Source organism: Etheostoma cragini, chromosome 24 (assembly GCF_013103735.1).
Source record: "Etheostoma cragini isolate CJK2018 chromosome 24, CSU_Ecrag_1.0, whole genome shotgun sequence".
Lineage (NCBI taxonomy): Eukaryota > Metazoa > Chordata > Actinopteri > Perciformes > Percidae > Etheostoma > Etheostoma cragini.
The window spans coordinates 10,086,280-10,104,338 of NC_048430.1; the positions used below are offsets into that span (position 1 = coordinate 10,086,280).

General features: G+C 39.9%; 1 protein-coding gene and 1 long non-coding RNA gene across 2 annotated transcripts in view; one reads left to right on the plus strand and one right to left on the minus strand.

Annotated features, from left to right (window-relative positions):
• LOC117939158 (thiamine transporter 1-like) overlaps window positions 1-17,050 on the minus strand; it is a 19,164-nt gene extending 2,114 nt beyond the window's left edge. The window contains 5 exon segments of the mRNA XM_034864217.1: window positions 876-907; window positions 910-1,073; window positions 1,395-1,641; window positions 1,778-2,338; window positions 16,809-17,050. Coding sequence (XP_034720108.1) covers window positions 876-907; window positions 910-1,073; window positions 1,395-1,641; window positions 1,778-2,338; window positions 16,809-16,931 — 1,127 coding nt within the window. The 5' untranslated portion in view covers window positions 16,932-17,050.
• Window positions 12,213-17,808, plus strand: LOC117939177. The gene is made up of 3 exons (XR_004655532.1): window positions 12,213-12,222; window positions 16,274-16,276; window positions 17,603-17,808. It is a non-coding gene; the product is annotated as an uncharacterized LOC117939177 (long non-coding RNA).
• Window positions 17,809-18,059: the final 251 nt, after the last annotated feature.

Consider the following 18,059-nt stretch of genomic DNA (forward strand, 5'->3'; position numbering starts at 1 on the left):
CAGAGTTTATAGCATGCACCGCCCCCTTTGGAAAGCTGAGACCTGACAGTGTCATGGATTGTTCTCAATCATCGTCTGTTAAGACCAGGTAATGTCAATCTTAAGGTTTTAAATGCCCAGACTCATCTGACCTTGCCAAAACAATCAGCACAATGGGTAGTTCTAAGCAGTTGTCCAGAAAACTGAAACTGAAAATAGTTGACGCTCACAAAGCAGGAGAAAGGCTAGAAGAAGATAGCAAAGGGTTTTCAGATGCCAATATCCTCTGTTCGGAATGTAATTAAGAAATGGCCGTCATCAGGAACAGTGGAAGTTAAAGCAAGATCTGTAAGACCAAGAAAAATATCAGACAGAACCGCTCGCAGGATTGTGAGAAAAGCAAGTCCAAACAGACGTTTGACTGCACGATCCATCCAGAAAGACCTGGCAGACATTGGACTTGTGCTACACCATTCCACTATAAACAGATACTTGTACAGATATGGTCTTCATGGAAGAGTCATCAGAAGAAAAGCAACCACAGAAAGCATAAGTCCTCCTTTTATATTGATTGGAATTGGATTGAACTATAATTTACCTAAAGATGATTATTTTATATTTTCGTCTGTCTGATTGAATGCTTGTGTTAAAAAAACAAATCCGACGTTACTCAACAGTTACTCAGTACTTCATTAGTTTTTTCACCAAGCACTTTTTTACTCTTACTCAAGTAATTATTTTGGTGACTACGTTTACTTGAGTCAAATTATTCTGAAGTAACAGTACTTTTACTTGAGTACAGTTTTTGGCTACTCTACCCACCTTTGGTCTTATATTAATCTAAATTAATTTGCAGTGAGCAAGAAGAAAAACCTAGGCTGCCTCTTTGTACTTACGTAGCCACAGTAATGAGCAACATGTACAGTATGTGGCTCTGAAGAGGACGTATGAGCTGTAACATAGCCAGATGTTTCTCAGTGTGTCCATGACAAACACACACACAGCCATCAGCAGGGAGAGGGCACACAGAGCCAACTCACCCCACAGAGCCCAGCATACAGGCAGATAGCCCACCAGAAGAGCTGCCAGAGCCCCTGTGGGCCAACAGAACAAAGAAAGACCGTTAGAAATACTGTTCAATAATACTTCACTTTAGTGACATCTGTATCCAAGTCCTGTTGGCTAGTCCTTGGGTTAACAATTACAGGGATTTCAAATGATCTCAAAGCATCTCCCAGTTTTTCATGATTTTAACTCAATGAGTAAATGAGTTAGCTTGTAATTACTGTCTGCCTACATTCATGCTCAACGTGTTTCAACATGCCATCCAACATAGAATGTTAAAAAATTTACTGAAAAATTGAAATTTAAAAAAAAAAAGATTGAAAAGTGGCAACCCTTTGTGGCACCCTCACCTAGCACTGTGGACAGTGTCTCTACGTAGCCATTGTAGATTTCATAGTCGTGGGATGGACGAACGTTCTCCCATAATGCTTGAGCGTAGTTGATGACCTGGAAGTAGCCGCACGTAGCCAGTGCCCACCACAGCGACCAGGCAAGCAGGGGCTGATACCTGTAGCACTTCACAAAGTCATCAAACAGTATCCGTAACACCTCCAAAAGACCACTGCAATGGCTATCTGTCTTAAAGGATCTGGACATCTTCATGGAGAATGAGAGAGGTCAAACATGGCCAAGTGACTAAGTGTGTGTGTGGCAAATACAGTTATTTACATTTTAACAGATGAATCCCTATCATGACCCTCCTGTGACCCGAAAAAAACACATTATCACTCACTGGGGAGACATCCTGGCTGTTTAGAGGCAACTCACTCTCTGAATCCCCAGCCTTTTCCAATAGTGCTGTGTTACTATTGCGTGGCCTCTCCTCTGCTGGTCCTGGACTCTTGTGGAAGAACAAGCTTCTCTTGGGCATGGGTAGAAACCAGGGAGCAACACAGGCCACAGCGGCTGATGTCAGAGTGATGATGACGAGGTGGACCAGCTGAACTTTGGCCACAGAGAGCAATAGTTGACCAATCAGAGATCCAGCAGCAGATCCAAACAGAGCAATGCTGCGGCAGATACCTGTCACTCTCTGGTAGTGTGCAGGCTCCACAACGCTGTAGATGTAGGAGTAGTAGGCCACCTCTGTGGCCGTGGCCAGCCCAAAGAAACACTCCAGGAGCTGCATGGCCAGCATGCCTTGTGTCTTTAGCAACATAGCATAGGTAACTACTAAGCTTATGGCCTGCAGAACCAATACAGGCTTATAACAGAGGTAGTCAGTGGCTAGGAAGACAGGAAACAGCAACACCAGGTAGGAATACGTCCAAATTGGATAGATTTCATTGACAACCTGCAGATAACAGATTTAAAAAAATGGCAGTAGTAAGATTTCAATTCCATTACATTTACTTTAAAACTTGTAGACAGGTTTGTTCCTTTTTACTGTAGACCACTCTTACTAATTCCAAATTACCAGACACCTTGGCCGGAGGGACAAATCAATTGTACAATTGTACTAAATTTGATATGTAGCCTTCTGTATGGGAGTATCCCTCCTAAAGCTACATTTATCAAATTATGTAGACCAAGTTGTGAAAATATACTAAAGTATTTTGTAATACACAGCACACTACAGATTGTTTGTTTTTGTGCTTTGAAGGAAGTAGGGATAAGGCTGAAGGAGACACATCTGTACTGATTACACCGATCTGTTCTCTCTTTGAAAGCCATTATTCAAAAGAACTGCATGAAAAATAAAAGCAATAGTAAGGGAAATAAATGACATTGAGTAAGAAATTACCTGTGTGCAATATATGATCGTGGGTCAGAACTACCCACCCGCTGAAGCGGTTGAAACCAGCTGATCTCTTATTATGCCCATGAAAGCTGTGATAACAGAACTGCACAGAAATAAAGCATAGTGTTGATCACACTTTCAGTTTTAATGTAAGTATTTTTAAGAGAGCCAACCAGTAATAAAAGTAATCAGAAAACTGAGAAGCTTTAGTGTTAGTCAACAAATACTAGATATGGCAAACAGAGGCCTGGTAGAAAGCATTTAACAGTTTAATATAAACGCGTGGTATCAATCTGAACGTGAAAGACAAAAACAAGCTTTTCAAAACTGATAATATAGGAGGGAAGGTAATTGGGTAATTGAGAGCACATTAACAAGTCACTAACTCTGCCTTGACTATACATGTGCCCCTGACATCATTCTTTGTCCAATCATAAAGGATAATCCTACTACAGACAAAAAAAAAACTTTGACTGTGAGATTTAGGTCCGATCAAGGAGGTGGAGCCAAGGTAGAAATGTTTATCTAGGTTTGTCATCTAGGATGAGCAATAAAAGAAAATCTGTAGAGTGGCAAATTGTGACAAGGCGGTGAATGCAGAATGCAGTGGAAATCAAGAGGAGGAGGGCAAAAATGAGAGTGGCTACATGTCTAAACAAGTTAAATTTACAACTTTATAATACAAATTCTACATGAAATTTAAGACCAAACCTACAACAGAAATACAAAGTGGAAATATACAGTAATCTTTCTAAGTAAACACAAAATTAACAGTATGTTAAAGTGACAATAATCAGTTACGTTTAAGAACATTGACTTAATGTGTGTAATGCAAAAGCATAACACAAAAATGTAATTGCTGTCCTAAATTATATTATTACAATATTTACAAAAAATGTGGGTCCCTTGAACAAATGGTTAGAACATCAAGTGACATAACATCAAGTGAATATAAAAAAAAAACACTGTTCCTTTTGAACAAAAAGATAAATAAATGCCAATTCCAGCTGCTTTTAAAATGCACAGACTTTTATATGATTTGTGTGCGTGTGTGTAACAGACACAGAGAGAGAGACTCCGATTGATGGGTTGCAGTTTGTGGAGGACTCACCATGGACAGAGAGTAGACAGCAGTGTATAAGAGTGTTTTGCAGTGAGGGAATGTGTGTGTGTTTGTGTGTATCTATGTGTGTGTTTTCATGTCTCCATGTGACAAATTTTTGTTCAAGTTCTGATGTCTACTCCTGAGCTTTTGTGAATATACTTGGAAAACAATTAATATACTATAATAAAGAAAACAGTGACTTGGCACTTGAGAAAACCTTCCCAAAAGAGTGCAAGTCTACTTACAAATTTATAACGATACACGCACATGCAAGTCCAGTTGTTTGCTTTTGGTTTTCTGGTTCAGTGTCTCGTCGAACATAATTACAAACGCACCGCATTTTTGGACCTCTGTGATGAGCTATTTTTTGATATATGTGACCAATCCAATTTTAGCCACGTATCTGGTCTCGTCTTTTCCCAGAAGCAAATGACTGTACAAGCCCTGAATCTGGAAACATTGCTTGGAACACTTCTTCAGTCCCGTCATTTGACCTGTGTGAATTGTGGCTTCGTAACATCTAGCGTAGTAGCGCTGACATTGTTGCTAGCAGTGGAGAAGAAACTAGCAATGGCGGGTTGCTGGCGTGCCTTCACGTAGTCTGTGTTCTTTGCTTTGTACTTGCGATTCCACCGCTCTGATCCCCATTTTCCCAAGTTTGAAAATCTTCCGACATATAACGCAGTTTGCTTCATAAGCATTTCCAGGCATTGACCATAACCAAAACAACTCCTTGTTTTCAAGCCATTTGTCACTGAACTTACATTTCCCCATGTTTTTTAGACGCTATCAATAATTGCTGTATTACCTGTATGCTGCGAAATTACAAATCTCACTGACTAGACTGACTAGGGGAGGCTATGGCTCAGTGGTAGAGCGGTTGCCTGCCAATCGGAAGGTTGGTGGTTCGATCCCTGCCCCTGCAGTCATTGTCGAAGTGTCCTTGGGCAAGACACTGAACCCCGAGTTGCCCCCGGTGCTGCGCATCGGAGTGTGAATGTGTGTGAATGTTTATCTTATTCTTACTGGTCTTCCTGGTATCCTGTTAATGATACCATACTTAATATACAGACAGATAGATAATGGGCAGATCTATGAATCTGCCCATTATGTAGCATTACCTTAATTACCAACTGCCAGTGAGACAGCGGACCGCATTGTCCAACATGTATTCTGTCCCCATGGAATAAGTGTGGACATAGTTTCTGATAGAGGCCCACAATTTATTTCACGTGTATGGAATATTGTTGGTCGGCTCTCAGCGGTTCTGTTAGCCTATCCTCAGGTTTCTATCCACCGTCCATCGGCCAGACAGAACGGGCCAATCAGGACATGGAAGCATCCCTAAGCTGCGTGGCACCTCAGCACCCTTCCACTTTGGCTTAAAATGTACCGTGGATCGAGTACACCCACATTTCCCTGACCACTTCTGCCACCTGCCTTTCTTCATCCGAAGTTTCCGTGGGATTCAACCTCCTCTGTTCCCAGCCATGGAGAGAGAATTGGAGGTCCCCTAAGTACAGGAGAATTTACATTGATGCCATAAGGGTTGGGGAAACGCCCAGGAGGCGCTGTTCCGGAGCACAGAGCATACCAAATGAGTCCAGGAAAATCCCTCTGCATACCAAGTCCTGCATAATGTTGCCACGGTACTTGGATCTGTTTGTTGTTAAGTCCATCATCAGACCATCTCTGTTTCGGTTGAAGCTACCGGGCCATAAGGATCCATCTCACCTTCCACGTGTCTCAGCTTAAATTTGTGCCATCTAGTCCGTCATGCCCTGCTGCGGATCCTCCACCACCAGCGGCCATCTGGCCTACACGGTCCAGAGTCTCTTGGACAGCGGGATGGTAGGGGGCTCCAATATCTGGTTGATTGGGAGGGTCAACCAGATACTGGTTGGGTTATGGGGCCAGAGGAAAGGACATGGATTCCCAGGTGGTAATCCTGGATCCGCATTTGGTCACTGACTTTCACCAGGAACATCCGGACATACCTGGTAGTAGCGGTCCTCCACCAGCTGTTAGCATCCCTGTAGTCATACAAAGACAAATCTTAATTTGCAAGTATAGCGTGTGAGAATGCATGGCAAAATATATTGGAGACACTTTAGCGAGTCTGCCCTTGCATTGGCTACAGTGACATTTCCCAATTTCCCATTCATTTCTATCGGAGGAGCATTCTGGAAACGTCACAGGCACTTTGAAGAAGCAGGGTGTTGAGTCGCCCACTCCTCATTTGCATCAAGCTGAATCCAGCTAGGCTCGCTGCCTCTCAAAGCTGACAAAAATCTTTAAAACCGACCTTTTGTCAAACTAAAATGAATACAGATTCAGCAACTGCATGGCCTATTTCTTTCGTAAAATCTTTTCAGAAAACTATTTTTCGTAAAATATGAGATTGTATTCCAAATGAGCCGCCATTATGGTTGGTGTCACGACCCTTAAGTTTTCTGTCTAGGGGGAGATAGGACGTAACACAAATCAACAACTCAAACTAACAAAAGAGAGGCTAACAAATCAAAGTACAGTAACAAGTATGTTTTATTACATAAATTGAATGTATGTATATAGTATCTATACATATATATGGGTGATAAACAAAAATGGTAACCCAACCAAAAAATGAAGCTGTAAAAACGTCATGGTGTCCAAGGCCAAAACAACAAACAAAAACCCATACTACCTGAAAAGAAAATGGCTACTGAGCTACAGCGTCAAACCAAAATACACAATGCTAATCTCCCTGACTGTCCACAAAACAGGAGAAAAAGGGGGTCAAAACAAATGGCAGAGATCCCTTACCAGCTTTAGATAACAACAAGGCATCAATTCCTAAATTGATCTCCCACGGGCCGCCCAAAGGGCCGGATGTTGCCCTGGGTCAGTACAATGCCCAGGTCTGTTCTAGCTCATGACAAATTAAGCAAAAGCATAAGATGGCAGATAAAAATGAATAAAGGCACGCCCATTTGCACCCATATGTTACTTCATACTTGCCCCCAGAGTATGTGCACCAAATTCGGTTAGATTCTCTCCAAGTTTTGAGATGCACATTTTTGGTATTTGTAGTGCCCCCTATGGGCTGGGCTCAAATTGCTTTGTTAAGTCTAGAATCAGACACAGATGGAAAATATCTACCTTGATACTTAGTTTTATGATGTTTGACTAAATTGTTAGTTCCATTAATTTCTCGAAAGTGTTTATAGTTAAATATCTTGAAAACCAAATTTGCTTCATACAAGTTTTGATCCACTTTAATGATGATCTACACAAAACTTGATAACATTCAAAACCTACGGTGTGGGATGAGATAGTCAATAATGTGGCTTTTGTCAAATAGTATTGTTTGGCAAGTGGAAGCCATGATAAAAGCCGTTTCAATTGTCAAAGGGATTAAGAAAAGTTCTTTCAACGCTTCCTTTGATATGGACTTTATCATTGGATACACTGGAACGTCTTTTACGAAAGGAAAGGAGATAATGCCGTCCCACAATTCCTTTATAATCTGGTATATTATGTCATACTCATGTTTGCACTAGCTGTATGCACTGTGCATACATTTTTTTTGGAAGACATTGCAGCACATCAACTAATAATATAATGAACTTTAGAATGCTAGAATGCTAGCGCTAGTATGCTAGCTCATTCTCAATGGCAAAACACTGCTAAACAAACACTAGTTCACCATAATCTACAATAGATCTACTTATGTTTGTGCCCTCGTTGAGAAGAAGTCTCCCAGCTAAACCTGCATTGTACTGACCAAAGTTGGAGAAAAATTATCTAACTGATGTGATCTTCCCCTAGCTCCTAGCAGCGCATGTGTGACTCCCAACAAAGATAGTAGGGAAGTGAGAGTGAGAACTCTAGCTAAAACAGACACCTAAACACACAGGGTGAAAACAGGATCTGCAGCAATGTGCAGTACAACAAAAATATTGTGTTTTTAGAAATTCAAACCATATAAACCTATTCTGATACAACCTAAAAATATAATTATGAACCTGAAAATTAGCATAATATGTGTCCTTTAAATTTAAGCACAGAATAGCATCCAGAACAAGTTCACCTGTTTTCCCCTCAGTGACTTATTTCAATTCATGGTTTGTTGAAAGCCACTACCTATATGACTATGTAATATCGGTAATATGTAAATTGTAATTTCCCCATTGGGGATCAATAAACAGATTAAAAATTAAATTAAATAATAAAATGTAACCGGTCTGGCCTCAGTACCGGTTAACCTCGTCCGACGAGATCATTTACTTTAAACAATAAATGCAAAAATACAACTATAGAATGTATGAATACTTTTTTAATATGGAGCCTAAGTAAAACTGCTCTCAGATGCCTCACAGTGTCATCACAGCATTACAACATATACACTTTAAATCACAATAAGTTCTGTGCAAATAGCATACCTGTTCATCTACTTTTTACGTACTGTCCGGGATGGGGGAGTGAGTGTAAATTACGTTTGTTGCACAATGTAATTTCCGAGAGATTGCCTTGTTGGCGGCTCTTCGACGCACACGTACAGGTAGCAGATCAGACAGCGGAGCAGCATTGCACACAAAATGCGAAGCGTAAGTGCAGCTTCACAGTTGAACTGCAAAAAAAACTTTCCACAAGCCGGCCCAGTTGGGACAAGTGGGAGGCGGAGTGCACCGTGTGCAAAGCCAGCACATATGTTTCAGTGTCTAACAAAGGTGCTGGAGATCTCAAAGCTCACATGGGCACCAAAAAACCTTATCTTATTACATTGAAAAGGTTTTAAGAGATATTTATTTGAAGCTGGATTTTTAAGCTGACACAGAGTAGGTCGTATTTATTCATTATTTCATATTTATTTATTTGAAAAGAGCTATTATTCTGCTAAAGGTTGTTGTATATTTTATTTTATTGTATTACATAAGTTATTTTTATACCATTGAGGCATAATAAAGCATGTTCATTAACCTCTGAGATGCCTGTCTGAATTTTTGTTTCGAGGCCGGCGGATTGTCCTCTTTTTTGGAAATCAAAATATGAACAGTGTGAACAGAGGGGGGTTCATTATCTGAAAGACATTTACAATGAGGTTGGTTTGTTGTCTTTTTCCGACTTACAAAAAGTCTACCCCGTTCATCATTTTTCTTTTACCTTCAATTAAGATCAGCACTCACAGGCATACGATGTCCCCTGGCAGAGATCTTTGCCCATCCTTCCTATCCGGAAACTATTTACTAAACAGCAAAAAACCTGTGGTGTGGTATTGGGGCTCTCTCAGTTTTTGGCAATACCGGTCCACTTTGGCCTCCTTATTGAGAGTGTCTGGGAACACGATTGCCCAGACCTGAGCATCAATTTGAACTGGCATGATGTATGGTCTGACATTGAAGTGAAGTGTCACGTAATCCAGACCAGCTGATTCACTACAATTTCATTCACAGGATATGTCCTGTGAGATATGTCTCACCCCTGTGAATATGCATTAAATTATGGTAATTAATGGTCCTTTATGCAATTTTTGCCCACTTGAAGCCCAAGGTACATATCACAAATGTATTACATTCACATGATCTGGGATTGCTCTCCTGTTGGCCAGTTCTTGAAAAATATTACATCCAAAATATCTGCCTTGATTAATGACACTGTTACTGTGTTTTGATTTTGAAGGATTTGGCAGCCCTTCAGGTCTTGAAAATTCAAAATCTCACTGTAATTGCTGGACTTAACAGCTGCTAAGAAAATGATGGCTACACGTTGGAAGCCACCCCAAGAATTGTCTACTCATACATGGACCCTTTCCTTTCTGGATGTTACATATACGGAGCTCTCTACTGCTCGTATAAATGGAGCGTGGCTCAGCATGGCTGAGTACTTGAAGTGCATGTTGTACCCTTTTGTTTTTGCTCCCCTTGCTGCTGCCCTTGCATCTGTTGTGTCCCATGTGTCTTGTGTCTATCTCTCTGTCAATGTCTTTTGTTTGTTTGTGTGTGTTTGTGTGTCTTGCTGTAGAGCTGCGAGCTCTGTTCTGTTATTGTTAGGTCTCCCCCCTCCCCGTCTTTCCCTTCTAAATATAAATGAAATAAGAATATCTGATCACAAAAAAAGACTTGAGACTTGCTTGTGACTTGCTCATGTATAACTTAATCCCATCTCTGGCTGTATCTTTGTCTAACTGAGTGGATTCAGCTGGCACAGAAAGAAATGAAGCATGGCAATGTCCTTTTTCTTTTTTCCTTTGAAGCAAAATTTTGTGGGAACCCGATCACAAAAAAATGCAACTGGAAGAAATTTGAAACCATTTCCAACGCAAAAATTGAGGTCCGCCATCTTCTTAAGGATAATGCTTTATTTAAAAATGTATATAACAACAACTACAAAATACTACTGATTGTGAAAGATTAAAGATGAGCAGACGAGATCTAAAAACATCCCTTGTACACAGCTGAGGTTGAAAAACTGTGGCTTCCCAGATCCTAATTCCTCAATCCCCTTCTTACCTGTGATCCCCTTTCCAACTTCTGAATAGCAAACATACACACAGGTACGCAGGTGATGCAGCAATCAAACCATACGTGCACACGCACACATGTCTAAATTGGCAGTCATGTCTTTTACATAATCAGGAATTGTACTTTGGACACCTTCCGTACGTGTTTGAAATGCTTGGCCCCAACCGTTGCTGCGGAGCGGTTATAATTCCTTTTCAATTTTCCTTCATTTCACTGTTTTTGACCACATGATGTTTAGTTTTGGGGCTAAGAAAATGTGGTTAGTGAAGGACAAAGGAGGTCATTTTTGGACTATTCGAACACAGCCTGTGTTTTTTAAAACATCCTAAATGTTCAATTTATGGTTCAAGAGACTTTATTGTAAAGCAGATTGAGATGGAGTTATGTGTAAAAATTCAGGTCAATCGGATTTATGGTGTGAGGGGCGTGGCTTTCCCAAAATTGGATTTGACAGCGTTAATTAGAGTTTCACCATCTGGCCAATTGGCCTAATATTTCATGGGAACCAAATGCATATATTTTCCAGTCAGATTTACTTAAAAATTTGTTAAAAATTCTGCATTTACTTAAACTGAAACTGATTTGGCTTACAGTACTATAGATAGCTAAAAATCAGCTTTTTAACCTAAACTAATTTTTCCATGACTTTAGATACCGCACAAAGCATGGATATCCTGACAGTAATTTGCCACCTTTGTATGGGCTACCATTGGTCTGGCAATTTTTTTTTTATTACAGCTTGTTTTATTCTAGGCCAGCTTACAACTTGGCGGAGGTAATTATTAAAGGATTAACCAGAAATTCCAAAGGATCTGACCATTTTTAATGAGGGATTAGTCTGTCTGGGGCAAGTTTGCCTGTTGGGGCTAGTGTCACAAAACACAAAAAAGGACTGAGCCTTTTACAAGACCACAGCTGTATTATTTTGAATCAATCTACAAAGCATCAGTTTTGTTTAGGGAATATAATATTTTGTTTTTGAAATATGGATTTGGGTAAGTAGCTTGATCCAACTGTAACGGATAACTGACAACAAATTGTCACTAGGGATGTCCGGATGCCAAGTATCCGATTGAAGCCTATGTGGGTATTTTTATTAACTGATCGGGATGCATTTACTACAGTTACCTTACTTCAATCATTTACATCAGGTTGTAGTGATAGCTGCCTTTAATCCCAAGAGCCCTGATAGAAACACCACCAGACTGCCTGGACTTTCCAACCAAGATGGCGCACTGCCACTCACCAGTGTCTGTCCAGAGCGTGTCTTGTAGCTTGCCAGCCCTTAGCAACAAGTAAAAAAGTCCTTCATCCGTTTTACAGAAGCAAATTCCATGATTCTCCACAATTATTCCATGATTGCACCACGAAACTACGCGCACAGGCTGTTATTTCCCGGAGCCGAAGTTGGTAACGAGAAGAAAATTAAAGACTTACTAAAGAATCAATAAATTTAGTTCTCAAGACAGTTTAGAGAAAGTTTATGTTTTGGTTGGGGGTTTGCTGGGATTCTAAAGGGAACTGATGGTGTTGGGAGAAAAGACTAATTTGCTGCACTAAGATAAATGTATTAAGGGTAACACATATTTTAGTTAGTTTGTTAACTTAAGTTATTTTTGTAAATAAAAAGACGGTGTGCAGCTCTGTTATCTGAGCAACTAAAAATATTGGCTTGAGACTCGGTATTGGCAGATATTCAATATAAAAAAAAAAAAATCGGATCCGAGGCAAAAAGAAGCTGATTGGGACATCCCTAGTTGTAAAACGTTCAGACTGCATGCATTACTGCCACACATCAAACACTAACTTGAAATTAATTTTCTAACCTGGTAGCATTGTGTACATATACAAGAAGCACAAGTATAATAACACATAAGACAGTATAATCTAATAATGCTTAGAGTGTATAATTGTGGTAACAAACTCGCTGTAATTATTTTCGGAGCACCTGAATGAAAAAGTTAAGACATAACAGTGTAATCAATGTAAAAGGTTAGTCTGGAGCACTGATTATGGCTATATTTGAGAATAAACAACGTTAAAAAATAGCATACATTTCAAGTATTTCAAATACAGAAATGCTCATCGTTTACTCAAAATAAAATACGTATTTTAAAAAGGGGCACTATGCAGTTTTAGCCTTTTCTTTGCTTTTTGCCCGCGGGTTTCTCTCTCTTTCCCTACAGCTTTGGAATTGGTATTTGGCAGCTCCTATTTTACTTGTGTTTGAATCCTCGCTCGGTCAGTCTGCCGTTTTCCTCTTTGTCAGACAATGCTTTTTGCCGGCTTAGCCATTACGATAGTGTAAAAAACTCTACTGCTACCTTGCTAGCCGGTTCCTGAATGGACGTATGTGTGCAGTGCCGTGAAGCCGGCCCAAAGTTGCAAGGGTGGACTCTACCAAGTTTAATGGATTTATACTCTTAAGTGTAAACTGTTTGCAGCACATGACGGTTAACTTTCCGGAACAGTGAGAAATTCACCTTCTCTCTGGTGGGTTTGAGCGTTAAATCCAAGAAAAAGGTGCTTCAATCTCATTGACAATGCTGAAGTTGGGTTTCGACTCACAGCTTCCGATTTGGCGGTTAAGGGGAAATTTAAGGGAAATTCAAAGCTGAAGTTAGCTTCCAAGTCACAGCGTCCAATTCTGCAGGGAAACATAACTTACATTGCTGACTGATCCTCCATTTTTCCAACCCCTTACTGTAGGCCATTGAAGGTTCATAAGTCATATAGGTAAACTATGATTTATGTCTAAAACACTCTTCTAGATTTGTGAAAGCGTTATATGCTTTGAGAACACAATAAAGAGAGATTTCAGAGTTAGAACTGCAACGTTTCAACCCTGCTAGGTCTTCCTCAAGCAAATGGCATTCAACAGTGGCTCAAGCATATACATAGGGCACAGACATGGTCAGCTGATCATGCATCAGCTGAGCTCATTTAAACTAATTACCAAGCTAATTACCACAGCCTACCACCTTTCCCATAGTCACCACATAAAACCATTTGTGATAAAATTGCACATAACATGCACACAATGAAAAAATGAAAACCTAGCCAAAACCCTTACTTATAAAATAACATTATGTACTACACCATCCCGCATTGATATAATTTGTCACAGTAGGTAAATCCCTCACACAATTAAAGAAAAGACTTTATATCAAATTCTTCATTTAAGCTGTTTGGAGACATTGTATTGAGGTAATAAATCCAAAAGGTTTCTCTCTGAAGAATATTTCCTATGATCTGGGGGGGTTCTTAACACATTACTTCTTACTATTAAGCGAGGAAGTTTACGTTCGCCATAGTGATCTGCTGATGGCAGCTGCTGACGTCCCACCACTGTCTCACGACTCGAGACGCAGCAGCCCAGTGCCTTCATGGTCATCACTGGGGATTTTAATCATGTTTCACTCAACAAATCCTTCCCAAACTTTCAACAATATATTAACTGCCCCCACAAGAGACCAATAAATCATAAGCCGTGGATCACCAGTGACCTGAAAGTCCTTCTTAATGAGAAGAAGAAAGCTTTCAGGTCATGGGACAGACAGGATCTAGGGGAAGTACAGCACAAACTGTGGGATAAACTGAGGGAGTGTAAAAACTCCTACAGGAGGAAGCTGGGGGCCAGTCTGCAACAGAACAATGAAGGTGGTGTGGACAGGGATGAAAGCCTCACCTGTAAGTGGACAACGTTGCCATTTGTCTTCCACAGCAAACTCATTTGCAACTGAATGGTGGTGGTGGCACTGTGAAAATCCCTTATTTGTTTTTCCTCCAGTGCATTCTCCACCATCCAGCCACTAGGTGAGAAGCTAGGGATGATGGGTGTCGGTGCGTCCACAGTCTCCTGGATCACTGACTACCTGACAGACAGACCACAGATTTGTCCGTCTAACCGTGTTCTGTACATGGGCCGCACAGGGCACTGTGCTGTCTTCTTTTTTCTTCACCTTTTACACCATAGACTTCCAGAACAACTCAGGGTAAAATGTCACCTACGGAAATTTTCTGATGACTCTGCAGTTGTTGGGTTAGGGTAACGTTGTGCTGAACGTGGTTAAGACCAGAGAGATGGTGATTGACTTCAGGAGGAAGGGAACGGCTCCACAGCCCCTTTGCATCCAACATGGTGGAGAAGTACAGATACTTGGGTGTCAACTTCAACAACAGGCTGAACTAGAAAATCATCATCAGCACTGCTGTTTACAAGAAGGGGATCAGCAGACTCTATTTCCCACACTGGTCTGGTCCAACAGAGGAGCACGTTGTCTAAGAGGCTCCAACAGCTTCGATGTTGCATTGACCGCTATAAGAAATCTTTACTATCACAGGTAATGCAACTTTTAAAGGGGTGGTTCAGAATTTTGGACAGAAGACCTTATTTCCAAGTTAGCCAGTGTGTTTTTTTATCAGTGGAGACCCTTTAACACTTTTCATCCAGTCCTTCCAGGTGCAGAGTTTGCTGGTGCTAGGCTAGCGCTAGTCAACAGTATCTGCTAGCCTGCCATTAAACCCACTCCACAGTACACCAAAGGCAAATAAATTATAACGCTACACTATTGATGTAAATGTCTGTTGATAGAATAATGTTAGAGTTTATAAACAATAGGTTTATATACAGCTTTATCTATACTAGTTAGACAGTTGTACATTTGTATTCCCAACTTGTATATATTTAAAATAATTTGTTCTTCTATTCTAACCTATTATTATTTCATGTAAATTGTATCCAGTTATTTCATGCATATTCTGTGTGTGTGCTGTGTGTCTGATATTTTGCTGCTGCCAACACTGGAATTTCCAGGGATCAAATTGTTGGGATCAATAAAAATCTATCTATCTATCTATCTATCTATCTATCTATCTATCTATCTATCTATCTATCTATCTATCTATCTATCTATCTATCTATCTATCATATCTTAATCTGCTAATAATTGGGAATCCTTTTTTCAGTTGTATCCAGCCCTATTTTGCCCTGCACCCCACCGGTGGGGATGTGCCCACTACCACTACCTCTCTACAAGATTTAACAGTTAGACCACAGTTAGATCCAGATTTTGAAGTCTAGGTATAGTGTTTTGGGATCTGGACCTGATCTATTGTGGTCTAAATAGGAAAAAAACTAAAATCGTGATTTATTGCATTTTCACAAATAGAATAAAACTTTTACAAATCTGAAACTGTGTTTTAAAGAATCTTTAGTCTCTCTAGAATAGTTTTGTCCTGATTTGACAAGTCTAGGTATAGTGGTTTTTGATCTGGGCCTGGTCTTATGTGGTCTACATATGAAAGATACTCTGTGAAATCCCCCTTTATAGCATTTTAACTAATAGAATAAAACAGTTTTTTTAAGAATATTTAGCCTCTCTGGGATAAAGTAGTCCAGATTTGACAAGTTTAGTTGTAGGTATAGTGGTTTTAGATCTGGACCTGGTCTACTGTGGTCCACATTTGAAGAAAAAAACAGTGAAATATCCGTTTTTTGTGTTCTCAAAAAAACAAAAAAGCTTTTGTGAATCTAAAAGTGTGTTTTAGACATAATAATTTACCTTAATGACTGAGACGCTTTTCATACAGTAAGAGGTTAAAAAAAAAACTGAGGTCCAGTCACTCAGCAATGTTAGTTAAGTTTCCAGCTTTAAGTTTTCCTTAACCCTTATGTTGTCCTCGGGTCAAATTGACACGTTTTCCTATTTCAATGTTCTTTTTAATTACCCCAAATAACATGATTGATTCCACGCAACGCTCTTTGGCAAGTACAAATCTCTAGTTTCATTAATTTTGGGGTATCTCATTCAATTTTACAGCATTTGAAAAAGTAGTATTAACTTTAGATAGTATTGAGTAAAAGTTGAAACATTCCAGTCTGTAATTATCAATCAACATACATTCCTTTAATTTTACATTTCTGATTTCTAACTCAAACATTAGGTATAATTCCTATAAATGAGGTTTATTGACCATAAATTCCAAAAATAACTGTAAAACTAAAGTTAATAAGTTAGTGTTAAAAACATTGAAAAAAAGAGTCAAAAGGGTTGAAAAAAGGGACAAAAAAAGTAAGAGAGTTAAAAACATTGATTTAAAGCGTCAACAAAAGTGCTGAAGAGTGATAACAAGCACTTAGTCAGGATACTCTTGTGTGGCAGATGAGCCCTTTAACATTTTTTTATTACTAGGACAGATTAAAGAAATTGACAATTTAATTAAATGTTTAATCTAATTTTTTTTTTAATTGAATTATTGATAAAAGGGAGGCACAGTTTGGGTATCATTCTGCTGCGTTCTGTAACTTTACACATGTCCATTAAGTTAAAATGTGATGCAAGGTCTTGTAAGCAGCTGGCAGCGCCCACCTGAGTCTCTGTCCTAACTCACCTGAGTCTCTGTCCTAACTCACCTGAGTTTCTGTCAGGTTCTTGTCTGGTCCCATGAGGTAGGCGGTGATGAAAGGCTCCAACGGCCGGAGATTGGAAAAGAAGCCATACACACAGAGCAGAAGAGTTGGGTTGAGCACAGACATGTTGGACTCACCAGCTTTGCCTCGGCTCCACAATTACAAGCTACTAATCACTGCATAGACAGAATCTGTGCTAATATACTGCTTATATACTGCTTCTTCCCTGGTGGTGAGGACGTTTTGACAAGGCTTTGTACACTACCGCCACCAGCTGGTCTAAATCTAGAGCAACAGCAAAGGAGTAAAACAAGTTCTCTGGAAGACATTTCAAAGTTTATGTTTTACCAGTACCCAAAACTAAATGCAAAAAAAAATAAAGGTGTACTATAGTATTGCTGGTTTTCCTGCATAGGTGTTTGGTCATTTGTGTTGGCCTACCTAAGCCTTGTAGATAGAACCTAGGGGGATTGCTTCCCCAATAAATACACATATAGCATTTGGTTTGTAATATTTGGGAAACTCTTTATTGGTTAATGTACATTGCTTAATGTTTATGTACAAAAATGTTCAAGTGTTACCACTGAGCAAGTCACATAGGGCGACTAGACCAACAGGCAATTAATATTGAATCTGTCCAAGTAAAAGTAGAATCAATGGGAGCCAGAGCCTTCAGCTATCAGGCTCCTCTCCTGTGTAACCAGCTCTTGATCTTGGTTTGGGAGGCAACTCAACATTTTACTCTCCTCTTTGATAAAGCTTACACTTAGGGGTGGCCCAGGTTTGCCTTGGACCAGCTCTTAGTTATGCTGCTATCGTTTTAGACTGCCGGGGGGCTTCCTATGACACACTGATCTCCTCTCTTTCTCCATCTGTTATCATTCATGTCCCTTTAATGCATGTTACTAACCTTGCTCCAGGGGAGCTTATTCCTCGGAGTCCTTATGCTTTCTTGCCTAGCAGATTTGGTAGTTTAGGAGCTTTGGTTTTGGCAGCTGCTGTTGTGGACATCCCGCCCTGCAATAGCAGCTGCTGCTGTGGCCGATTATCTTTATTGCTACTATAATATACTGTATATATACTCTGCAGTGCCTTGTTACGCCCTTTTAATGCCCTGCTTTGCCATGATCTACTATAGGTAGTTTTTCCATGCCACTGGAAATTTTGGAACTGTTGGGTCATCATTTGTTCATCTGTAGTAAGGTCTAGACCTTTTCTATCTGTTAAGTGCCTTGAGATAACTCTTTATGATTT